Source organism: Phoenix dactylifera, chromosome 11 (genome assembly GCF_009389715.1).
Source record: "Phoenix dactylifera cultivar Barhee BC4 chromosome 11, palm_55x_up_171113_PBpolish2nd_filt_p, whole genome shotgun sequence".
Classification (NCBI taxonomy): domain Eukaryota; kingdom Viridiplantae; phylum Streptophyta; class Magnoliopsida; order Arecales; family Arecaceae; genus Phoenix; species Phoenix dactylifera.
In genome coordinates this window covers 9,630,737-9,656,695 of record NC_052402.1, presented here as the reverse complement: position 1 = coordinate 9,656,695, position 25,959 = coordinate 9,630,737, and the positions used below count along the sequence as shown (strand labels likewise).

The following is a 25,959-nucleotide window of genomic DNA, read 5'->3' as shown; positions in this document are numbered from 1 at the left end:
GAAGAAAATGCAAATCCAATAATATAAGTTAACAAACATTTATACATATGATTGCCATCATCAATTTATTTGTCCTTCATTTCTCTCTACATTGCAGTACATCCATCCCCTTTCTTCTTATAAGCAACAGAGCAACGACTGAATTAAAGTCAGATAGTACTTTGCTTCAGAGATTTGAACAACATCTCCTTTCTTTTACCCCTTCGACTCAGAGCTCTGCTCTGGCTTTGAAGCTGCTCGACCCAAATTAAGCCAGGACTTGCTATGCTCTGGCTTGGTTGCTTCTGCTGCCGCCGGAGAGGAAGCATTCACTTGGTACGGGGCTTTGGTGCTAATCCTGAAAAAAAGTTGACAACCATAAGTCTTCTCCAATTATTCTCAAAATAATCATTAGTCTTCCCTCTTAAGAATTTTCCACATAATATGATCACTGTGCATGAATACTCACCGATCCTTTCTCTTCTCAAGAAATCTATGGAGGGAATTCTTTCTTGCTATGGGCATATCTGTCGTTCGATAAGAAAAATATATATCATTATGAGTCATATTAAAGTCTCTGACCATGACTAGATCTGACAAGATACTATAGAACTAATTAACGCATCATGCTAGGTTGGGAGCTAGTTATGAAACATTTGAAGAACTTAACTTTAATTAATAGAAAATGATTGTAAAAGAATTGTTACCTGAAGCATTGGCTTGGGCAGGTTTTGGCATGCTGTCTTGAAGCATCAAAGTTTGGCTGCCGGAGTTGCATGCAATATTAGAACTATGTTGGTGAGAAAACTCAAGTCTTGCTGCAGTAGTTGAGGATGGGGTGGTAAAACTCAAATTCTTAGCAGCCAAGCTCTCCTTGCTTGCCATCTGCATCAAATCCCCAACTTTTTCTGCTGGAAAATTGTCCAAAACCAATACTTTTCCAGCGTAGAAAATTGTCAATTGATTCTTCTCTGGCTCCCTACATAAAACAAATTAAGGCATGAGAATTAAACTTTGGAGAGAACAAGGTCTTGTGTTAACTTATTCTTCTCTCTCTCTCTCTCATTTTTTTTTTTTTTTTGGTTTGGAATGAGGAATCAGAAGTCAGCATACTTATTATGGGAGATCACGCTGGATTCCTTCTTAGCCGAGACAGCAAGGGAGTCAAAGCCGGCATGCTGGGGAAAAAGCTCCATAGATTTTGGAGAAGGTTGGTCTGAGCCATTGTGGGCATGGCCTTCTGCCGACACAGCAACTCCCGGCATCAGGCTCATGGTGGTGGGCGCCTGAATTATTCCTGAAATGGAAAAGAAAATAATCGATTAAAAATTATAATTATTTAAAATTTTAGAAGATTCTAACTGAATTTAATGACAATAAATGAGTCGAGCATGCAAATGAATATTTAAAACTTGAGAAATCAAAATTGGAAAAAAAAGGGAAAGAAAAGGAGGAATATCGGTACAGGAGTTGGATAATAAAACATGAAAAAATACAGCATGAAATCAAAAAATAAAAATAAAAATACTTAAATTTGGTTAAAGTGAAAAAATAATGGTTTCTAGATATTTTGACAGGGAAAGGAAAAAAAAAAAAATCTAAGGTTGAATCTAGAAAATCTATCTCTTTAATTACAAAAAAATAAATTATACAATACTTAGATTCCACCACATTTTCTTCCATCATTTTTAAATTCATCAAAGGAAATAATAAATGTTTTTAATAAAAAAAAATATTTTGAGAAAAAAATTAAAACTCCGAGATCCAATCCACCAAATCTATCTCTTTGATTCCAAGAAAACAAAACAAGAAGTCCACAGAACTCCCCATAAAACAGGTCTCAACTCTATCTCTTTCCAGGGGAAAGAAGGTAGGCTTAAAAAAAAAAAAAACACACACACAAAGGAGCAAAGGAGAAGAAGAAGAAGAAGAGCTCAGGTAAAAATCTGACCTTTAGCTTGTTCAAGAGGCCGAGGGGCGACGCCGAGGCCGATATCGCCGAAGCTGCCCTTCTCCTTCAAGTACCTGCTCAGCCGGCTGCAGGTGACGGAGAAGTTGGACTTCTCCCCTGTTTTCTCTCCTCTCTTCCCTCTCATATCCGCCATCCTTTCTCTCTCTCTTCTTCCCTTCCCTTCTCCTCTCCACCTTTTGCTCTCTTTTTATTCTCTTCCTTTCTTCTCTTTCTCCTCTCCTTTGTCCTCCTCCTTTCCTTCCTTTCCTCTTCTTATCCCTTTGTTTCTCCTCAATTCCTTTGGTCTCTTTTCTGAGCTTCTTGGCTCATCTTTATGGCCCTTGTGCTCCCAAGAGAGAGAGGAAGAAGGTAAAGGATGAGCTCAAAAGCACGTGCCTTTTGAGCGGACAAAAGAGAAGGGAAAAGAAAGGGGATGAGGAAAGGAAAGAAGCTAGAGTTATCGACCTCGTGCGTGTTTACATGGAATTTAAAATTCTTGCCATCTTGATTGATGCCGTGCTACAGTTGCTTGCCAAGGAATAGCGTTTATGTGCTTCTTTGTACGTGGTGGTGCTCGTTAGTGTCATTTGGTTCGACCAATGGCGTCGCCTTGTCATCCTTTCAATGCAGTGTGGCATAATCTTAGCTATTACTTGATTGTGAATTATGGCTTGACTTCATTATACCAGTAGTTGTGGTTGTAGTGATCACTATCACCATTGCTTAAAAAAATTTTGAATATGATGGCATGTCTTTCTCATGCAAGATATTACATGTATTTGTTCAAATATACTCTTCATGTTCGGGGGATTGAGCCAGCAGATTAAATTTGACCGATGTAAGAATATGACTGTTGATAAGTCCAGCTATCTCGATCGCGTCTTGCGTCATAGATACAATTTTCTCTGAATTATTGAAAACTTTTTGAATTATCCTTGCTTTTTCTCTCGAGTGGAGGATTCCCTGAGTCTTATGACTCATTCATGAATTATTTATGACTAATTTAACAATTTTTATGTATTATACTATTATATATTGTTACTAGAAATGATTTTCTTTTGCTGTTATTTAATATTTTTTCTCTCCTGTGCCTATTTTTGCCTCATTCTTGCTTTTTTTTAGTTTTATTATTTTTTATAATTCTTTGTTATTCAAATTTTTGATGAATTTTTGATGAATTTTTAAATTTTTAAATTCTAAATCATTCTATCCCGTCATCTTGAATGTTAAAATTGTGTTAGGATAATCTAGGATCAATTGGAGGCAACTTTCGTGTGATGCAACTAAATACTTAGGATATATTTGGTTGGTTAGAATGGAAATCAGGAATATGAAAAACGAAACCTAGAAAATTAATTCCTATCAAAAATAATTAGTTTGATTCATGTGTTAAGATAAATCTAGATAAATCCTTAAGGAATGAAACGGCTTGATAGACCGCATATTAATATAAATATTAATATATTAGTATAATTTAATAATATTATTTCTTTAATATAATTACTAATAAATATTCTTTATATCATAATATTGTTAATTTTATGGTATTGCTAAATATTACAATATTAATAATAAATCCAAAGATGTTTTAGAATTATTTGGGAGAAATAAGCGGTCTGGCGTCGGCATCCGCAATAGTTCACGTGAAAAATGCTGGGAGCCGTCCAAAGGCGACGTTTCACCCGGGACTCTGTACCGCGATGTTCGGGCGTCTACCAGTTGCTGGGTCGTCATCAGACGGTCCGGATCGGATGATTGGAATTTGACATGACAGCCGTCCGATCGATGTGCCCGGACGTGGACTTGAAACTATGGAGGCTGGCTGGTCGGGGGTGGTTGTCCTGGTTTGACCATGACTCTCCCCAAATGGGATCCCCTGCATGGCTCTCTATATAGGGCTCAGTTGCAATTTGGGTTGAGGCTCATTATGCTGCTGACACGTGTATACCTAATCTTATATTGGCTACTTTTCAAATGTGGTCCAACCGATTATAATTCCATTAAAATGGGCCTAACTCGGCCACTTAAGCTCACAATCTTGACAAAAATGTACCTAAAATGGTGGCAGAATTGGAGGTTTTATTGTATTCTAATTAGTAGTGTTTGAATTAACGTTGTGCAAAGCCTTAAAGATGCCATTGAGATGGTAGCTCAGTAGAACGGGGCCTTTCTTCCAACCAAGTGGTTCCGAGTTCAAAATGCACGAATATCGATTAAATTGTGGAGACCGGATGCTTCCTGCTCTGACACGAGGTTTGGAAGGGCTACTGATCCGCTGGTAGCCTCGGTGGTACCAGTTGTGACGTACTTATACGGAGGGTTCATGCCGGAGCTTAGAGGGGTATTCAAACCGGCCGCGGTGCCCAACACACGGTCATTTCTACCCGCATCGAACATTCACCTGGCAGGATGGGGGTCCAGTGGGGGCTGCTACGCGGGGATGGGCTTGTCCCTTCTTCCTCCCTTCCTCTTTCTTTTAGCCAAAAAAAAAAAAACCTCAAAGATTAGGCATCCTATGGCCCTTGCCTCAAGTAAAAGTCCTACTCTCAAATTTAATATGAAAGGATCTAGCTAAAGTTTGACCTAGCCCTAACCTAATCACACCAACTTTGATTAGTATATATATTTCGAATAGGAAAAATTGCAACCTGTCTGGGATTAGCTCTTGTGACACATAATTTATAAACAACATGCTGACATTATTATCAACGTGCTATTCAGACCGAGTCAAATAATTACTAGGCTGCTAACCTACTGCATATATATATATATATATATATATATATGCATATATATCGATAAAAAAAGAGACAAAACAAAGAAGTAGAAGGCCATAATTGTTGTGCTTGTAATGTATCCTCGTGCTTCCAATAACTTCTCGTTTACCACCAAAGTAATAGAAAGAGGGTCATGACTCATCATATTATTTGCTACAAAAGGTCGAATTAATTGCCTCTCAAAATATCTCATCCATCATTAATTTCATCACCATTTCATAATGATATTGACCATGCAACACATAGTATTATCATTTGAAAAAAAAAGAAGATAAACAACAAGCAAGATAACTAATTACTCAATATATTGCCAGAGAAGCTGAACTAAAGTGGACATTTTAGAAATAGGTTCTCTAACATTTTAGAAATGGAAGCTGAAGTTACACTTTGAGGATTAATAACGGCGATTTCCATCGTCTTAACTCAATTTATATATTTTTGAGCTAAAGAAAATTTAATCTACTTTAAACTAGTCCACCCCAACTAATTGACTTACGTCGGACTAAACTTCTGTCTAAACTCAATCTAATTAAACCTAATGTAATGTGATCCAACCAAACTATATTATATTACAGCAGAGCAAAATCATCAAGATGCAGTTAAATTTGGAACTCCCATTCTAGCTTGATCTATTTTCTTAATCTTCTTTATGAGTAAGGCTAACCATGCCTATCTCTTTCATCAAGATGCGGTTAAACTTGGTTCTTAATCTTCTTCATGAGATGCCATCCTTCTTACTTACGAGTTTTGTATTCGTCCGGTAGGGCCAGGATTTTTGGGCCCCACAAAGATGACTTGTCGCATCACGGAGTAAGGCTAACCATGCAATGACAAAGCTTGTGACCAATAGCTTTCACAACATTCCCCGTTCGGCCAAAAAACGCGCGTGCCTGCGGGTCCCATTAAGTACATGACGTGTGAATTTCAAACTTACCTGGAACGGGATGGATGGTCAAATATACATCAAAGATTAATGAGATTTATTTATTTATTTTTTTTTTACAACGGCGGCTCACATCCGACGGATGTGAATGCGACCAATAAGATCAAAAAATAACAAGCTACGAAAATACTCCAGCGCAGACTCGTGATCTCCCAGATGGAACCTCCTGAGTGATGAGCAGCAAAGGAGGCAACCCAATCACCAGCACTGTTTGCCTCCCGATAAGCATGTGTAACTAAGTGGGAACCACACTTCCTCAGGAGGCGGTGGATATCGCGGAGCAGCGGCTGCTCCCAGATGCGTATCCTCGCCCCCCAAATTCACTCGATAACTGTAGCCGAGTCCCCCTCCAAAAATATACACTCCACGCCCAGCACCCGTCGTGCATAGGAGACCCCCTCCCATGCCGCGCGAAGCTCGGCGCATACCACAGACGTGTCAAAACCAAATCACCCCCTACTGCCCCCAGTCTGGCGTTGTGGTCTCTGATAACAAATCTCACACCTCTGCAGCTCCCTTCCTTGCTCACACTGCCATCGAAGTTCACCTTAAAAAAGCCAGGGGGTCGGGGACCTAAGAGACAAGGATGGACCCGAACGCTGTAGTAGCAGAATGAGTGCCTTAGATTTCCTCAGTGAGCCCAATAAGCGAAACCTCCGAAGTGCCGAGAAACTCCACAGCATGCAGAAGAGCTTGGTCCGCCACTACCCTCAGGTGAGAGCCACCATCCTCAAAGACCCGGGCATTCCTATCCAACCAACTATGGTAAGCCAACTAGGCAGCTCGTGTCCCCCCCTCCTCGCGCCCGGGACTCCTCACCAAGTCCTTCAGAAAACCCATATAAGTCCTCTATAGACGACCATCTCTGTCGATGGCTGGGGTGGGCCGAGGCACACTACCAATCCGACCAGCACACGGGCACTCGAATAGGACGTGGTAGATAGAATCGTCCACCTCTGGGCATGCCACGCAATCTGAAGGAATTCGCACTCCCCGCCTGACCAACACACTTCTGGTGGGCAAACACCCCCACGCCACTTTCCAAAGGAACAACGTAACACGGGGGTGGATATGCAACCTCCAGATCCATCCGCAATCCAACTGCCGCACTAAAGGCCTCCCAAGCAACCCAGAAACATCACAGGCTCGCACCACTAATCTCTCAGTCAGGCTCCAGACCCTCCTGTCTGCTGTCACTCCTGTGGGTATCAGTACACACAGGACCCGCTCCGCCAGCAGCTCCCTAAACATCGATCTGACAAGGTCTTCATCCCACCTCTGCTCTCCTGGAACGAAAAGATCACAGACTCTACGACCTTTTAGCTCTCCCTGATCGTACATGGTGGGCCAGCTCTGCAATAGGACCTCAGAGAGCCACTGGTCCTCCAGGATTCTAACGTCTGCCCATTCCCAATCTCCCACCTAATCGTCGCTGATACCAGGGGGTGCGAGCACAGATCTCTCGCCAGATGAAAGAGGAGCCCCGTCCCACTCGGAGAGCAGATGGAAGAGCTAGATCCCCATACTTGGCCCTCGGTAGCACTCCCTAGAGACTCTCCAACTCAAGAAGAAACCTAGTTGTCAGCCTGGTCACTAGAACCTCCCGTTGCTCCACCAAGGAGTGGATCCCCAAACCACCCCGGCTGGTCGGCTAGCATATAGTCTCCCAGGCTTGAAGGAGGAAGCCTCCTCTATCACCCCTCTGCCCCCAAATGAACCTCCTAAGCAGTCTCTTCAAGCATCGTAGAACTTCTAGGGGTACCATAGTGTGAGCCATCAAATAAAGAGAAAGGGAGCTCAAAACTGACTGTACTAGCTAACCCTGCCCATCATAGACAAGGCGCCTGCCTGGCAACCCTCCAATCGTCGCCTGAGACTCAGCTCCATGGATGAGCGCTCACCCCTGCGAAGCCGTCGGCAAGTGATCGGCACACCGAGGTAGTGCAAAGTCCCCTCTTGCTCCCCTATGCCCAATATGCGCATGATTGCGGCCCTCGTACCAACGTCAATCTTCGGGCTGAAAGAAATAGCAAACTTCGTCAGGTTTATCTGCTGGCCTGATACCCCACAATAGACCCCCATAATCCTATGAATGGTCAGAGCTGAACGCCTTGTCGCATGAGCTAGAAGCAAACGTCATCCGTGAAGAGCAAGTGCGATAATTGAGTCAGGCCTCCCGCCGGTCTATATGCCTCCACCTTCTGTCCCACCGATGCATGCCGAAGAGCTCGTGACAAGGATTATGCATTTATAATAAATAACAGTGGTGATAGGGGGTATCCCTGCCTCAACCCTACCGATGATACAAAAAACTGCGATAGGGAGCCATTAATCAATAAGATTAATGAGACTTCATCTACTAGTGTAAAAGCTTTCAGTTCCAACACATGCTGGAGTGTAAATTAGATTTTCATTTTTTACTCTTTCCTTTCCTCTTCATAGAAGGAAGCATATCAAAGTGGCAAATGAAGTATATTTTTTATTATTCAATCAAAAAATCACATTTCTATACTCCAAAAAATGCTTTTGTAGCATACGTTGTATAAGTCCGAAATTCTAGATTACCTAGCTTTTGCAGCACACATTGTATATGTGGAGTTCTAGCATGGAAACACATCAGCTTGTATGGATGGTGAGCTTTATTGATGGTTGTGCTATAAACTTGGAGTGTAGGTCTCGCCTTCATCAAAGAAGGATAACTAGAACTTATAAGTATTCGATATAGGGTTTCTTTGATCTACTGACTTCTCATCTTACAAATTTGCAGTATTCCATCGAATGTTAGAGAGCATGTATTTCTTCACTTCAAGATCAATATACAGCAAATTTTATGATGGTAATTTTTCTTTGAAAGAAATGACAGAAATGTGGATCAAAAGAAAGAATTAGTTTGCTTCAATATTGTGGGTGAAAGAGATAGGCTTGTCTGACTTTGCTTTGACTGCAGGCAATACACTTGAATCACACAAGCACCATGTGCTTTCTGTGCACAATTCCAAATCCCTCACTTGGGAAAGACCACTAAAAGAAGAGGGAGGAAGATAAAAAGAAGCTGAGATTATCCCTGAACTTTTCTGATATAATCTTCTTTTACAAAAATAGACTTTGTTATTCCAATTTTCAGATAGGTTTGAGTATCTATAGACCCATCTTATCTCATTACATACTCTCCAACATGTCCTCTTCTGCCCTCGTTTTCTAATTGGTGGGCGTCAGCCTCAAAAGTTGACTCAGATGGCAGCCAATTCACTTTCATGACAAATAGAAGGAATTCTGTGCATGGATGCTACCCACAAGTGGAGGAATTAGTACCATTTTGCATATGATTGAAATGAAAAATCTTTCAATTTGACAGAAGGATACTTTTCATTTTGGGACCACTTTTAAGGACAGAAGGTGCATCTCTAGAAACTTAGTTTAACCTGATTCTTGATCCTATTTTACAAAATATCCCTAGACAAAGTTAAGAAGTCTCTTTTAGCTAATTTGTAAAGGAAGCTATGAACTTATTTATATTAATGATAGTATTGTGTAAAAGTTGGCATATATTGTAGTAAGTAGGCTTAAACATAAGACTCTGGCCGGGCAAATTGGAGCACAATGAGTTGCATATTTCATCTCAACAAGTAATTTCTATAGGCAAATCAAACCAATTGGAAATCCATAGACGTATTTATTATCCAGTACCAAGGTTGGATTGCTCTGCATACACAAATTATGATTGAAATGAAGGCGTATCACGGTATGTGCTACCCTATCATGTGACTTGGAAACCCTGTGCCATAATAATATTTCGAAACTTAATCCATGGTAACTCAATAGCGAGTTGTTGCAAAGACTATCTGCATCTTAGAAGCATTTTTTACTTCCAGTAATTTCTCATTGGAGCTTCTCTCATTTCTTTTATCAAGCATAATGATGCGAAACGAGCTTTAATAAGTTCTAATACGGAGATGCTGCATGTATAATTACTGTAAACAATATTTGCTTAATAGCTCAATCTGTACATAGCAAAACCTCTTTTTCTATTTTTTTAAAAAAATTATGGTAAGGGAATTAAATCGTTTTTCCCAATTACTCTTATTCTTATTTTATTTTGATGGAGGGAATACTCATCTGGTAAAATTACCTTGGTAATTTTGTGTCAAATACTTGAAACTTTCACACATGGAACTTCCTCAGTTCCTCCATTTGTGTGCAGAAACTAGGCAGCAGCCCAGTATGTTAAATAGTAATTTATTTCCATTGGCACATAGACCACACATTCCACTACTGCAACTGAAGATTCTTAACCAACTTGTTATTTCACAGGCAAGGTATGTAGCTCAGAGGAAAAATGTTCAAATTTCATCAAACAGTTGCAGCCACATAACACCCAAACTGTATTGTAACAAGGAAGAAAACAAGCTTACTTTGCTCGTTTGACTAGGGTTTGGAAGAGATGAGGTAGTTGAGGAAGGGTTCGACGTTGGGAGCAAGAGCCTTGAGCTCAGCAAGAGTGGCTAGCTCATTGTCCTCAAACTGGAACGCAGGGGCGCAGGTGACACCAACCAGAGAATAATGCAGCTCAGGGTCCCTGTTTGGAGCTTTGGCAAGAGCACTGCCATCTGATGCAAAGGATTCAACATCCAAGGTTGGGAATGCACCAAACCACACATTTGGTGGTACTGTGTACTGCGGGTGCTGGCCGGCTTCTAGGTCCGGTCCGACGACCGTCAGCTTGATCTTGCCATCATCAAGTAGCTCAAACACCTGGTTGAGGTTGAGATCAGAAGAATGACACAAAGCAAAGAAAAAAAGGTTGGTATTACACGAAAAAGCACAGTATATGTTTAAATAATGCAATCTACATTATAGCTGCTAGAATTAGTTTTCTAACCGTGAGAGGCTCTCCCATATGATAGTGCCAGGTTTCAGAACAAGGGATGCGATGGAGGTGAGCAATGCCTCCTGATGGCAGCAAGAAGTAGATGGCTGAGCTCACAGGACGATCCACCTTGTCTACAAAAGCCTCAAGTTAGAGGGTGTAATGCTTCAAGGAGACTAACAATACCCAAATAATAAGTAAAAGTTTCCCCAACAGTGTGGTTTCAACTTCATGAATCCTCCTTCACGACTTGTTCCTATTAACAGTTAATTCGCTTTCACTGCCAGCTGAATCAGAACTTATTTCATAGTATAATTATTTCTGAGAGTGGGTGTCAGCCAGAGTTTTTCACACTCCAATATCTTGGCGATCTTGGTAGGTGACTCATACCAAGTTGAATGAAGAAATTTGTCTTACAGAAGTTCTTTCTTTCTTCTTCTTCTTGTTTCTTTCTTTTTGTTTGGTTTGAAGTATGGAGACATCAAATGTACCCGCATCGATATATCACTCTATCAGCCAATGTAATAAGGAGATTAACTACCATTTTATCCAATGATTTAATATCTGGTGATTAAAATACCAATTAGTCTCAACCACTATATTAGTAGCATAGCAGCAGTGCTTATCTGTATCAGTCTGTATTAGATGGTACCACGGAGGTCCGACACCAGTACATATCAGCATCACATTGAAATGACCAATATAGTATCAACCTCAAGAAAGTAATATTTGTGAAGGAGAAAACAAAAACAAAGTCTCCAAAGAGATATGGCTACTCAAATAGAGTCTGCGTTCAATTTCACTCACCGAATTAATTTGAGATACGAACAGTGAATTATCCAACTATTATGACAAAATTTGGCTAAACAACCCTGCACTATTTAGTATTATGCTGCTAATATCTAAATCAAAAGGTGGTTGCTTATAGATGGCTGAGGTAATTTCATTTTTTGGATTGTATTCTAATATCAATAACAAATTAGAATATGTAGATTTTAACTAAAGAGGAACTACTAATGCATTGTTCCTAACCCTAACCCTTATTTCAAATTGTCCGAGCCCCACTATAATCAGGAGTTTCCAACCCATCAAAACAGAGAATCTCTACCAGCAATCAAAGAATAAGCTTAGATTACCAAGAAAGAAGTGATGAATCAAAAAAATTTCATCCATTCTAACAAATCGACCATATTTAACAACAATCAAAATCCAATAAAATGATGGAACGACTCAAGAATACCCACATGAGTACTCGGACAATACCCCCAATGACAAGATCAAAACTTTACCGAATCCACCGTCTAAAATAACGACAAACAGCAATAAAAAGGTCAAATTGAGGAGAAAGATCCATTACAAATGATGAGATAGAGAGGATCCAAAGAAAAATCAAAATATCGATCAATATATAGCTAAAAAAACAAGTTTTTATAGAATTTTTCAAGCTTATAGCAGATAATATCTAAGTGAAATGCGCTTACAATGGGGTGGGAGCTGAGATTTGGGGAGAGTGACGGAGAAGTCTCTGAACGTCTCCAAGTAGAAGCCTCCATCAGGATGGGGCTTCAGATCCAACAGAGCTGCGATCTCTGAAGCCTTCATCTTCGGCGAACCCATGCCCTTCTCCACGCACGAAAAAAGGGAGGAAGAGAGAGAGAGAGAGGAGAAGAATTGCAGTAAGAATTAGAGGGAGGTGGAGGGTCACGTGCCTCGGCTGGGCTACTCCTACTCAGTCCACACTCGGGACCAAGGCGTCAATGATGCCGTTATGATATCATAACGGCCATTTTATAAAACCGTTAACGGTCATAACGGTTATAACGGTCCAAAATTACTTGAATTGAAATTATTTAAATTTACAATGAGGAATGATATGGAGTTCTCATGAACAATCCTGTTATCATGTGGCAACTGAGGATCGATGCAGCTTGTATACTTTATTGCTAAATATCAAAACTTGGTTAATTATAGAGTTGCAAAATCGAGCTCAATGAACTTTTTCTTGTGCATGGAATAGATATTCTGAAGAATTTTTTATTTAACATAATAATAATTATAGCATTCATTATTTTCTATTGTAACAGAAGATGATGATTGAAATATCATTGTAGATTTTGAAAACATTAGAATAATTATATTATGATATTATAACATACATTATTTTAGAGTATGACAGCAATGATAGGTAAAAATTTTGATGGCTTAGCTTTGCGGTAGCTTAAATTCATCTTTTTCATGTTTTTCTAATTGCATGCAATTTTAGCCTACTAAAAATATACCCTCGTTTAATACTTATTACACAACCTAGCCAAAAGGCTCCTTCTTTCTTCTCTCTTTTTATGATAGGCTAGGAAGGGGTCTCATCTAAGATTTCCCTCCTGCATTTAAGTACAAAATGCTCCCCATTTGGAACAAATTCTTGGGGAATAACATCACTTAATACTTGAACTTGGACCTACCATTTAGACTGAAGGGGTACAGCCATAAACCATTGAACTAACGCTCAGGTCATAAAAGACCAACTGCCCCCTTAGCCCTAGCAATTTTGGCTCTCAGTTATTTCCCGAGATGTTCCAAAGAGAAACGGATGTTGGTGCTATTCTCATTTTTCCAATATACAGTTAATTAGGTTTTGCTGATATAATTAGCTCGGCATATTGTATGAAGGGTCATGGCTTAGTGCAGTGAATTACCAACCATAACATCTCAAAGTCATCCATATATAGTCAGGAAGAAAAGTTCAGAAATGTTTGTTTACTTGAATCAATCCCTAGAAGGAACATTTGGAAAATAGTGATTCACAAAACCATAGCTGGGATGAGATTTTAGGGTTATGAGTTAACATCAGTCATCCAATCAAAATAGAAGCAATGAACTTATCGGATTAAACAAACAGAAATGCCCGGGTTTCTGATTGTGATAGTTATATCTGATATGCAAATGGAAAGCAGCTGCAGTGGTATTCAAAACATTCCTGGATTCAATTTTTAGTCCTAGTGCAGGATATGCTGTGATCCTTAGCTAATTGTTAATTTTCAAGTCCACAAGTCATTATTAAAAAGGGCAAACAAGGAATTAAGAGGGGCTAGTTACCCGACGATGGATTAGCATGCTATTTAGATAGCCCCCATAACATGTGTAAAGCATTTAAAAATTATCGATGCTAGTAAAATAGTAAATTCCATGCCAAGCACTTAATTTTCGGCTGTCTTGCAAATTTAATCTTTTGATCTTCAAACTGTAAATTTGCAAAAAAAATTCTCCAATTTTGAAAAAACAAATGCTGTACTCAATAACATATGGAGAAGTTAATTGAACATCTTCAAATCATTTATGCCAGCAGCATGAACAATTGTATTACTTCTTCAAATATAACTTGAGGATTCCGATTGTCCTGGTAAAAAGCTGAAAATTTAAAATCTCTCAAATGATCAATAGGACAGAGGGACTGGATCACAATATGAGCAACAACTGTCGATAGAACTGTCATAAATGTCATGTTGATGATTATAAACAATTATGAAGCCAAAAAAAAAGTATCATTTTTCTCAAAAACTATTATTGCAGCCTTTTTATGTATAATTACATGACAGCTTAGAAAGGGCAAAAGATGCACTTATTTTACAGTTTTAAGTTTTGGACATTAAGTTCACAACTGAATGCCAATATTCAGACTTCTACTTCATACTTTACAATTATCATACTGTCAAATTCCAGTTGCTTAACATATACTGCTACATCAGGCATTTTATATATTATGTTCACGACCATTAGAGCAGCACAAAAACAGCTATACTATTGAAGTACTTGCCATTTGCAAATTGAAACTATGATACAACCAGGTATCCTTTCATTGGTTGGAGGAAATACAAATACAAGGAATAAGAGAATCTCTCCTGCACTTCCAAATTTCAGCTTCAAATCCTGTAAGTTCTCTGCTGTGAATATCATCTATAAAATTAACTATTCAAGAATTTTGAGGGCAGAGAACAACCTGCTGCAAGACCATGAAATGACCATGCTTATTTCTTGACATTCCAAAAATATAAATAACCAATGAGAACTCTGTATGTACAAGCCCCCCAGAAAAGGGAAAACAAAAACAAGGGGGAGAAGTAAAACTTGGCAGTAGATGCTTGACAAATTTTTTCAAATATCATAGTCAACGTCGGTGCTGTTCTGTGACACTGATCGCCTCACCAGCTGCCCCTGCTCATCGTAAACGTCGAGGTTCTCACATGGCGCAGGGAAGATGGACCCAATCACACGTCCCTGAACAAACGAGCACTGGAAGATGTGCTTCTTCTTGTAAGTTATACCCACTGACATGTTACGGAAGCTGACACGCTTGACCGGGATGTCCTCACTGCCATGGATCCGAACTGGGACGCGGACTCCCTGTCCGTGAATCTGACTGAAGGATATGTTCTCGATAAGGGGAACAGCCCTGGGATCAAAGCCTTTATCAGGGTGCTCATTATAGTCAGTCTTAATCACGATGCCAACACGGACATTATCAAGGGTCACGTTGTGGTAGGATATGTTGCGGATGTAGCCCCCCCTCCCAGGGGCAGTCTTTATTCTGATGCCCCGCCTTGACTCCCAGACATTAAGGTTTTCCACGGTAACATTTGAAACACCTCCAGACATCTCACTGCCTATTGATACTCCAGCACTGTGCAATAAAAATAGTCTAATTTAGAGTAGGAAGTGGCTGAAATTCTAATGCAATTGATCCATGAGTTCAGCAGAGAAAAATCTTTAATTTCTTAAAACAGCAGTTAGAAATGCAACAGCGCAACTCCAAATTAGGTCTTGATAACCAAACTGAATTGCATTTACTGCTGCTTCTCACATAATAACAATGGATAAGGTCTTCTACTGCCCTCGCATTAGGTATATTGGAAAATGCTGGAAAAACCGCCAAAAAAAACAGGTTGAAATTTGCAACCAAATTGTACGAAAAGGTATTTCAATTCAGGGGGCTACAATCCTGCCCTACAACCCACATGACATGCAGTGCGTCTGCCAGCAGTAGCAGGCAGTTATGAAGAAAACTGTGTTGAGAATGTAAAACATAGCGATTTCTTTATTTTCTTTATCAAAAAAAAGGAGAGGTGGATGGGATAATTTTGTTTGCCGAGTCAGGGCTGATGTGGAATATGTTGATCCCTGAGTTATGCCTAAGAAAAGTAGCCATGTGGCTATACTGCTAGTTCACCAGAGGAACTTGAAGAACAGTCTTCAAGATTGAAGATGCCGGCAACAATACAAGGAGATATGTAAAAATGGTGAATGGTATAAGAAATGAGTGATGGACTACATATAGATGGTAAATTGTGCATGAAAAAATATGCACATTATTCTGTGTCTTTTGCAAAAAATTATCAATAAATCATGAGATGACAACCAGTTGAATGATTCTGTGAAATAGACCTTGATTCCTAAATGGTTTATGAAATTCACAAACTTCATTGAAAAATTTCAAAGCCATGGACAATCTGGACTTCAGGTGACGGAGTTGTGGACTTGGTGAGGTTTGGGATATGCAATCTGGAGTGAAGGAGCTCTAAAACTTTCTTTTGACATTTTAAAGACCATGTCTTTGATATTACATCCAAGCACAAAAAGTTTAAAGTTTTCAGACTCCGAGTCCATCTTCAAACAGTAATCATCAGCACTTTCAGCAGCTGATTGACTGGAAGTTTTCCATGGCTTGTTCGAGTTTTGGGACTCCAGTTCCTTTCTTCAAAATTCGAATTCGCACTTGCAACTAAAGGATTCAAGGTTACAGGTGCAGAATCATCAAGAAGCCTAGATAAATCATGCTATCCGATTTGCAACTAAACAATCATAAATACATAAAAAGCCTAATGTGTAAAACGATGCAAAATAATCCCAAAAAAAGAGGCTCACCTCACCACAGAGCGAACAGTGAGATTGCGGATTAAAATGTTAGTAGATGGACGCCCATATGCAATTCCATACTGATCCCAACCACTCTTTATGGCTATTCCATCATCACCTACGCATATGTAACAGTTCTCTATCACCATATCCTCACATGAATCTGCATATATCATGAGCAGCAATAAGGACTTGATAGACTGAACAATAGAGAAAGAAAAAGCTATCAAAGAATTCCTAAACAGTGCGAACTAAATTTATCCATCAAATAGTAGATATACAAGTTATCAACGTAATGGGTTTTCTCCAAACATGAATCAGAGAAGCTTGCAAAGCATGCATCGTAGAAAAGGGAAAAGAAGGGGGGCGGGCGGGCGGGAGCGGAATTGAAAAATGTTTGGTTGACAAGAAGACAGCATCCTGGCGTGGGGTCATATTCTGTCAACTTACCAAACCCATTTAAGAACCTTCAAGAAAAACTAAGTATATAATAGCGTAAACTAGATGTACAAGCATATGCCTGACTTCCAAAGCTTCCAAGAAACCAAATATATGTGTCAATCTCTGCAAATGGCTGCTTGCATCATATTGAGAAAAATAAAGGTGTTAAAGCCTTAAAGTGCACACTTACCTGGATCTATTCCATCTGTGTTTGGAGCTCCAGTAACAGGAGCCAAGATGGTAACATTTGTGACAGTTACATTCTTGCAGTCGAAGGGATGGAGCGTCCAGAAAGGAGAATTGCGCAGAGTTATGTTTGAAATAATTATGTCTTTGGACCACATGATCTGCACAAGAGGCCCTCTAGTGTTGTTGAGAAGTCTTTTGAGATATTTTGTCCACCATGCTTGACCTTGTCCATTTATGGTACCGTTGTGTCCTGTTGGACAAGTGGAAGAATACATCTAAGCAAGCAAACCGCAACCATCTTGCTCATTAGTCATTGAAAATTTTCAATTTTGAAGAACCAAAACACAAACAAAAAATAGCTGGAAAACAATATAAACATTAAAATAGCAGAGAATTTAGTAATTCTCAGACTATAACTTATAATGTCATGCAAGATCATAATTTACTGAAAGGGTGGTCTTGATAGCATTATCAAAATACCATTGTACTTTTTTTGTTGAAAAGGAAATCAAACATAGCTTAAAGTCCTTAAAAGAATTTATTTATTTATGCTCTAATTTAACAACTATATTCTTTCCTGCTAGAAACAAAAGTTTTGACAATGTTAACCTCTTCCAAATCTATCCTCATTGTTGCTAAAAGTAGATTACATCTGAACTGGAATGCAAGCATTTATCAGGACGATATTATCTGCCCTGAACCAAATGAATGGAAGAAGGTTGAACTCTTGCAATAATGAAAATCAGAGAACTGTCATTTGTTAGCTTCTGATCTTAGTTAAAGCATCCTTTTTCCCCCTTCTACTATCCTAAATATTAGAATACGATGTAACTATTAAGAGCTAGCATAGGAATTTTTTCTGAGGAAATAAGGTAAGAAAATACAAATTCAATTTCGCTAATTATGAATGTTTGCCTAGCAAATATAATGGATTTGGGTACGGGTAACTTTTTATTGCATCTGAACACTGAATAATTAAGTCAGATTTAGTGAACAGAAGATATAAGCTTTTAGCTGCATTTTTTGTGTATTAGAAGCCTGATTCAGAATAAATTTCCTTAAACTAATTAGCAATTAATACTTTGAGAGTCTTTGGCTTGATATTCAAATTTATCAAATACCTTGGTGAGACAAATATCATCAACTGTTGCCATATATGCCTGTAGTCATCAGCGAATTTCTATTTTTAGGTCACATAGTGTTCTTTCCCACAATTATAGTTATGGTAAGTTATGCTATAGTCTTTCATTATGATCAAGGAATCTAATACTAAAGCTTTCACATGGAAATGTGAAGGCATTGAGTCCTAGCCAAAGTATTTATTCTAATCAAAATAAGGTAAAGAGACATCTCCTTGTTAGTTTGCTAATTGGTTTTTAACATCTCCCAGTAATTAGTGAAGTAAGTTAAGATACATTTGAGCTTAGGTTGATGATTTCATCGATAGAGACAAGGTGCAGCTACAAGGCAACTTAAACAAGTACTTCTTCCCAGAAGTGACTGTTAAGGGAGCTCACGAAATCATGCTTGTTAGTTTTATATGTGAACTCTATTTTCCTTTTTTTCTTTTCCTCCCTTTGATTTATATAAGTTGTTTATCAAAATTAATAGTACTTTGATTACCACCACACTACCTTGACAAAGTACATGTACACTCGTCATTATTTTTAGCCTCTAATTCATCTTGCTTTCCCACAATAATTTTGTTTTACTTATTTTATACATCAGGAAGGAAACCTTGAAGATAAAAGATGCAGCAAATGCGTTAACCTGTTATAACCAAATCCTTCAGATTCTGGCCATGGATCAGACTCCCGTATCGAGGTCCCTTCTGTTCCCTCCCAAATCCATATGATGGCAATGGAGGCATCAATGGCCAATATCTCTCATCCTGTTGCAGCATAAAAGGATTGCAAAGTTAAATAAAATACTTCTCTCATATCCATAAGATGCAGCATAGGGGAACTTTTATAATAAATCGTCATTAATGCCCTTCTGAACTTGTATGATGAAAAATGAAGGCCTTAAAAAAGTGAGGCATGTTTCTCACTAAATGACTATAACCTGGTAATGGCAAGCAGAACAGAAAAAATATGGATTAAGGCCCACTGAGGAAACGATAACATAGATGTTCTCTGAAAATGAAGCAAGAATCCCATAAGTATTTTGATTTTATTTATAATAAATGCTTCAACTGCAGGTTAAGTACTATTTTGTAGTAGCCACTCTCAGAGTCACAAACATCCAGAGTTACAAGAAATATTATAGAAGATCAAATAATTAGATTCTAAGAAGTTATATTTTCTGTCATGTGACTACAGCTTCCCTAGTAGTTACTATGTAAGGAAGTTAATATTTCGAACGAGGGAAATCATGATAAGAGATTAGAGACCTAGTTGTAACAAAAAAGAGACCGAGAGGTTCAAAACCTCCCAAACAATATGAATTATGGCAAATTCTTCTTTTTGAGTTTGTTTCGTTATTGATTGTGTCATATTGTCTTCTTGCACAGTTCATCAAATATAGCATCTTTAAATTATTTCAAAAAGGGGGGAAGGAAAGATGGATAAGCTAATGAATATAAGACTCCAATCTCAAAAGACGACAATGATTATTTGATGTTTATCAGACGAAAATCCTCAATTACTGCTATCTACTCAGTGGGAATTATTATCACATTAAATGGAATTAAAAAAAAAAGAATCCCATATGGCGCTATCAACTACACAAGCAAAATATATGGCTACAACCTCTACAGATTACAAGTTTGATAATGGTTATGGCCTCACAGAAAGACAATGAAGTTGGGTCTCCTATCATTGTCAAATTGGGACTGCAACTTTGCAATAACACAAAACCACACACATCTTAAGGAAACCAACATCCTGCCATGCATAACTTCATAGATACAATAGTTACTTTAAAATGAAGTCATCCACTCCTAATGTCTATTAATTGTTAATTAGCAAATTTCTTCAGCAAAGGTCTCGATTTAGATACATTACAATACATAATAGCATCAACTTGAAGGTAAAATGTTACAATTCTAAGTTAAGCTACAGATATGTCATTCTTATAGAACTTCCATTTTATCATACATAAATGCCAAGATGACTTAAGAGATATAAACATCTTTTAAGTTCCAAACCTTCCCTATATTATTTCTTTACCTCATAGCCTCGTTAACTTAGGCTTACAAGCCTACAACTTCCCAGTAATTCAAATAAAAACAGGACATAACGAAATAAAACAACTAATCTCACCTCAATACCACGAATCTCGGCACCTTCTGCAAGAAAGAGAGTCATATGGCTAGTGAGGTTGAACGGCGCCGTAAGCCAGACTCCAGGCGGCACATTGAGCTGCCCGCCGCCCCTCCTTCCGAGCCTCGCGATCGCCGCCACCGCGCGCTCAAATGCCTCAGTATTCAGCGTCACTCCATCCCCAACCCCACCAAAATCCGTTATATTGTACGACACCGGCCGGAGCTTCGGCGCCGCCACTACCGGCAGCGCCCGCCGGAAGAACCGGATCCCGTCGACGGAGCTGCTCTGCCATAGGAACACCGTCGCGAATCCCACGATCCAGAGCACCAAAAAGAGGGTCCTGTGGGTCGAGAAGAACCCCGGCAGCCACCGCCGGAGTTTGTGGAAGGAGAACATCCCAATCTCCACAATTATCCCAATCAACCCCCACCTATCCAAACAAAAACACAAATTAACAAAACATAAAAAAGAAAAAATCACCGGATCTTCGGAAATTCTCTACCAAAAGAGGTGAAATTTAGGTCGACGTAAAGATCTCGGACAGGAGAGGTCGATCCGGACAGAAGGAAGGAATATAGATAAGGATTTGGAGGGTCATCTTAAGGTTTGAAGAACTAGGGTTTTGGCCATGGGCAAAGGGTATTTAAAAAGAGCGGGACGTGGAGTGAGGTGGAAGAGAAGGGAGAGAGGTCAATAGAGTTGGTGGTTCTGATTGGTCATTAGACGGAGGACGGAGAGGCGACTAATTTACGTGACGAAAATACCCTCAGTAGGAAATGTAATTCCCAAATCGGGACTGCTCTACCACCCCGTTTTCTTGTGTGCTCAAGGTATGCTATCCGTCGGATAGTGATCCAACGGTTGATAGTTTGGGGAACACCGAAAAGTTGTTATGCCGTCGGTCGGTGACAGGACTAAATTATTGGTAATTAATGCAAGGTTTGGTGTGATAGGAGGAATAATACATGTTGCAAATAATGGTTTTGGACTTTGAGACGGAATTTAGATATTTTATTTCACATGATTGGGATCCGACCATTGGACTGACATTTGCTGAGTTGTCTTCAGATTTGTTCTAAATTTTTATGAGATATGCTTGGAATTGTGAATTAGTGGGCTTCTGATTGGCTTGTTTATAGGGAATTTTGGGCCATTTTCTCAAATGGATTTTAACGTATGCAATATGACCTGAAATGACTTCTGTTTTCCCAATACCTATACTTGCCAGATTCAGATCCACCTATATACAAATTTAGACTAAAATCTGAACTTAATTATAATTATTTTAATATTGAATCAGTAATACTTTGTAGTTAAGCTTTTAAGTTGCATGCATTGAAGAAGAATTAGGCTGAAATGTCTTGCTTGTAAGATTCTGTGGGTGTTATAAGGTCAAGTACTCGAGTAGGTTAGGTAAGTTGAAGCTTTCATTAGGAGCGTGAAAAAGACGAGTGGATTTTGGTGAAACATCAGTTTTAGGATGGAAGGATGGGGTTCTCCAAACAGTCAAATGAATGAGATTGAAGAACTTGTTTAACCTAGACTTGCAAACAATAAAGCACTCAAGATTATTTAAGGAATGCCAAGTTTGATGGTTTATGTAATTTTGTGGAGTGGAATTAGTCTACCATGGATCCAATATAGTTTACATATGTGGGAAAGGCCGCTAGTTATTCTCCACATAACCAATGAGAAGTTTGTGAATCCGATGACTTGCTTGTTTGTAATTTTGTAAGATTGTGAATTCAATTGCTTGTGTAACTTTTTAATTGATGAAAGAGTAAGGAGGAGCGCAGAAGGTTATTTGGGATTTGGATGAAATGGGAGAGACAATGAGAACAATGCGGACTATTTTCTTTCTTTCTTATTTTTATTTTCGGTATAACTGCTGCTCACCCTACTTTAATATAGGACCAGTCAACAGAATCAGACACTAGAACCTGACTCAAGTGCGAGGGAGGGCCCCCACCCCCCCAGTGTGGCCAAAGTATCTCTCTATAGTGCTACGCAGCGTAGAATGCAACTCAGTCTGCGACTATGTTCGCCTTTCGGTATACATGCACTACCTGAAAGGCGCCGCAATCTCTCAGCATCAGCCTGATGTAGCAAAGCAAGGGGACTTCTCTCCCTTCTCCATTCCTCCTTCCGTATCTAATCGATCACTGTGGCCGAATTTTTCTCTAGAATGATGCGCTCGGCCCTCAATCTTCGTCTCATATATGAGACCTTTTCTCATGCTGCCCTGAGCACTGCCCCTATAGCTGAAAGCCCACTGATCCGCCCAGCACTTTTTTAACAACGAGGACTTTGCTGGTCTTCATTAGCCCACAAATACAGATATTTAAGTGGGCCCACCTCTAAAGAATCTCTGACACCTGGCAGCTTCTCATTGATTCTGTATCCACAAGCAGTTATGTCCATCCATAGCAACCGCCAGTAGATAAAGCCCTCTCTCTTGAGTCGTGGCATTAAATCACTTATCCATGGCACTGGCTATTGGTTCCTCTGCATTCTTCAACCTCCAACCCAGGTTTGTAGATCACCATTCCAATCCTCTTCTCTCCTTTTTTTGTTTTCCTTTCACGCTGCGCCTTCCTTCAAGAATTCAATACCTTACAGCATTTGTAATTCCTCAGTAGTGTTCTGGCAAATTAATAAATTGCCATACCTTCACCTTTACGACTCTAGAAGCTCTAAGTACTCTGAAAGAGACTTGGCTTCTTTACTGACAAGCACTCTTTGTTATTGTTGTTGTTATTGTATTATTTGATGACAGGGTGAAGGCCCCAAACACAGTATCAAGGCTAATCAGGGCTTTTGCAGGACTACCAACTCGAACAAATGCAACTAAAGGGGTGTCCAGTGTGTGTGAACCCCTCCCCCCAGACAGGCCTCTGTGGTTCCCTGGAAGCTCCCCTCCGGAATGGCTTGATGGAAGGTTACTTTATTTTGCCTCCCTTACTTTTGTGTGTGTGTGTGTGTGTGTGTGTGAGAGAGAGAGAGAGAGAGAGAGCTGCTTATCTTTGCCACTTGATAAAGCTTCTAATGTTGTACGATAGTGAATGAATTTTCTTTATGTAATCTTACAGTCTCCCGGGAGATTATGGCTTCGATCCTCTTGGATTGGGTAAGCGTTCAGTACTCAATCACAACAAAGTTACATATGCCAATAACCAAGTGTTCTTCTAATACTGAAGTACTATTATCTCTTTAGTTACATTAGAGGAGCACTCAAATCATTCTTCTCATATATTATTACTAGAGTTTTCACTTGAATACTGCTTAATTACATGTTCTTTTTATTTTAATTATATCGAATGTTTCAGGGTCCGATCCAGAACTTCTTCGGTGGTTTGCACAGGCTGAACTGATGCATAGCAGATGGGCAATGCTTGCTGCTGCTGGCATTCTTGTCCCTGAATGCCTCGAGAAGCTCGGTTTTATTGAGAACTTCTCATGGTACGAGGCCGGGGCACAGCAGTATTTCACAGACCCTGTGACATTGTTTGTAGTTCAAATGATTCTAATGGGATGGGCAGAGGGAAGGAGATGGGCTGACTTTATAAAGCCTGGCTGTGTTGATATTGAACCCAAGTTTCCAAATCGAAAGAATCCTAAACCTGATGTGGGTTATCCTGGTGGTCTTTGGTTTGATTTTATGATGTGGGGTCGAGGGTCGCCGGAGCCGGTGATGGTGCTGAGGACGAAGGAAATCAAGAATGGCAGATTGGCAATGCTCGCTTTTATGGGGTTTTGGTTCCAGGCTATTTATACTGGAGAGGGGCCGCTCGAGAACTTGATGGCTCACTTGGCTGATCCGGGGCACTGCAACATTTTCGCGGTAATGCTCTGCTACTCCTTTTTCGGCCTAATGCACAAGGCTTCTATCACCGCAGGGTCTATGAAGGGTCAGATATATATAACCTTATCCTCATGTATGTATGAAGAGGCTGTTTTCATATTTTAAACTAGTAATACTTAGGTCTAGAGGAACCTTACTGTTGCACCAAGACTCACCATCCTTTCAACAAAGAATGAACTATCTATATAACCACTATTATCAACCTAAGTTGGTTAACAATTCAATTAGATGGTCACTTTTGAGCCACTTGTTGTAAAACTTATCAGCAACACTGAATAGCTGGAGAACAAGATGGATCCTAAGGAACTGTGTTCTAAGGTCCATTTAGAGAAGCTCTTGCTCGCCCATGATAAGCATGGATGCTAGATGGATGTAATTGAGCTTGATCCCTTGTTTCCAATTGAACTAAAGAATGCGAAATTAAGACTGAAAAGAGGAATGAAGCAGAGAGGAGAAGTAATAGAGACAACAAAAATGCTTCTCTCCAACATTGGAGCTCTTCTGCAAATTTAAAGTGTATAGTCGAATCATATACATCCAACATTTCATGATACTAAATTCTTTAGTAATATTCCTATTTAGTTACCTTATTTTAAGCTATCTGTTTTCCTTGTATTATAGCATCCCTCGCCGAACTATACGAATTTGAATAGACATTTTGAATATATTTCTGATACCAGTGTTTACAAATAGTGGGACAGTTTTGTTACTCAGAGATGTTTCTGTATTTGTCACTACAACTTTAAGCTCTCCCTACGCTTTCAGAATAGATATATAATCTTATTTTCCCCTTTTCTGGATAAATGATACTGGAACTATTACATATTTCTCACATACAATATAATACAGTGACATAAGGATGACAAGGGAGGAGCAATGCAAGGATAGACAGTTTTTGTTTTGCACAAAAAACTGAACATAAATATTGTGGTCTTGTAATATGATTGCTTTCCTCTATGAATTGGTCTTGCAGTTCTTTCTTCTCTTCTTCATTCCTGATTGTTCCTTTGCAGGCATTATCATCTCATTAATGTCCTTCAGCCATGGTGGATGGCTTCATAAGAAGATGATGGTAGTTGGGCTGCTTGGCTGGAGTAAAATGCGATAGGCACCATTGAGTTCTTTTCTTTTCTTTTCTTTTTTCCTGTAGTTACAAAGTGCTGCTATTTAGAGAGCCTTGTACACATTGGATGTTACTGCAAGAAATTTTCAATTCAGTCTGCTATTTTCTCATTTGGTTGCGTCTCTGATTTCAGTTTTGCTCATTTTGCTTTCTTCTGCTCAAGTGACTGCATCTTTTGTTTCTCAAGGGCAAAGTTTAATGTTCTTAAGATTTTGAGGTTAGAAAAGACCTGGAAATATATTTTGTTTTCGAACTTTATTGGGTGTGTCCATTCCATTAACCATCCAATTGTACAAGGGCAGCTGCCATACTGAAAATATAAGCAAAATTCTGAAAAGAAGGGCAAAGAAGACAAGTAGAGTCCGCGGGTTGGTTGCGGGTTGAGTCCAGATCAAGCATTCTTGATCCGCTTGTTGGTTGGGTTGGGTTCATGTCAAGCCTTAAAAATCTCGATATCTGATCTTAAACCAACTTGAACCCTATAGGACCTGCTCATCTAATCTTGGATTGTTTCTATGGTGCACTGCTGACAGCTAAATTAGGGTATAATTTCTCTCGATGAACAGGTCTTTTTTGGGGTCATAGAGAGAGAAGAGAGATAAGGTGTGACTGATCTTTCTATAAAGGTTTTTTTTTTTTTTTTTTTTTTGGCTA

General features: G+C 39.3%; 4 protein-coding genes across 4 annotated transcripts; 1 reads left to right on the top strand and 3 right to left on the bottom strand.

The window, feature by feature from the left end:
* Positions 1-2,392, bottom strand: LOC103703305 (protein TIFY 10a). The gene is made up of 5 exons (XM_008786118.4): positions 1,931-2,392; positions 1,093-1,276; positions 687-958; positions 449-506; positions 1-337 (listed from the first exon to the last, which is right to left on the bottom strand). Exons 1-5 carry the CDS (start codon positions 2,082-2,084, stop codon positions 196-198), a joined length of 810 nt encoding a protein of 269 aa, XP_008784340.1. The 5' UTR covers positions 2,085-2,392; the 3' UTR covers positions 1-195.
* Positions 2,393-9,920: 7,528 nt separating this feature from the next.
* On the bottom strand, positions 9,921-12,213 carry LOC103703304. The gene is made up of 3 exons (XM_008786117.3): positions 11,999-12,213; positions 10,530-10,651; positions 9,921-10,402 (listed from the first exon to the last, which is right to left on the bottom strand). Exons 1-3 carry the CDS (start codon positions 12,132-12,134, stop codon positions 10,076-10,078), a joined length of 585 nt encoding a protein of 194 aa, XP_008784339.2. The 5' UTR covers positions 12,135-12,213; the 3' UTR covers positions 9,921-10,075.
* A 2,097-nt stretch (positions 12,214-14,310) lies between these two features.
* On the bottom strand, positions 14,311-20,911 carry LOC103703302 (probable polygalacturonase). The gene is made up of 6 exons (XM_008786116.4): positions 20,823-20,911; positions 20,318-20,750; positions 18,825-18,945; positions 17,056-17,304; positions 16,434-16,587; positions 14,311-15,192 (listed from the first exon to the last, which is right to left on the bottom strand). The coding sequence occupies exons 2-6, from the start codon at positions 20,714-20,716 to the stop codon at positions 14,667-14,669; spliced, it is 1,449 nt and encodes a 482-aa protein (XP_008784338.1). The 5' UTR covers positions 20,717-20,750; positions 20,823-20,911; the 3' UTR covers positions 14,311-14,666.
* A 1,834-nt stretch (positions 20,912-22,745) lies between these two features.
* LOC103703409 (photosystem I chlorophyll a/b-binding protein 6, chloroplastic) lies at positions 22,746-25,415 on the top strand. The gene is made up of 5 exons (XM_008786252.3): positions 22,746-22,850; positions 23,097-23,258; positions 23,410-23,447; positions 23,647-24,161; positions 25,196-25,415. Exons 1-5 carry the CDS (start codon positions 22,804-22,806, stop codon positions 25,211-25,213), a joined length of 780 nt encoding a protein of 259 aa, XP_008784474.2. The 5' UTR covers positions 22,746-22,803; the 3' UTR covers positions 25,214-25,415.
* Positions 25,416-25,959: the final 544 nt, after the last annotated feature.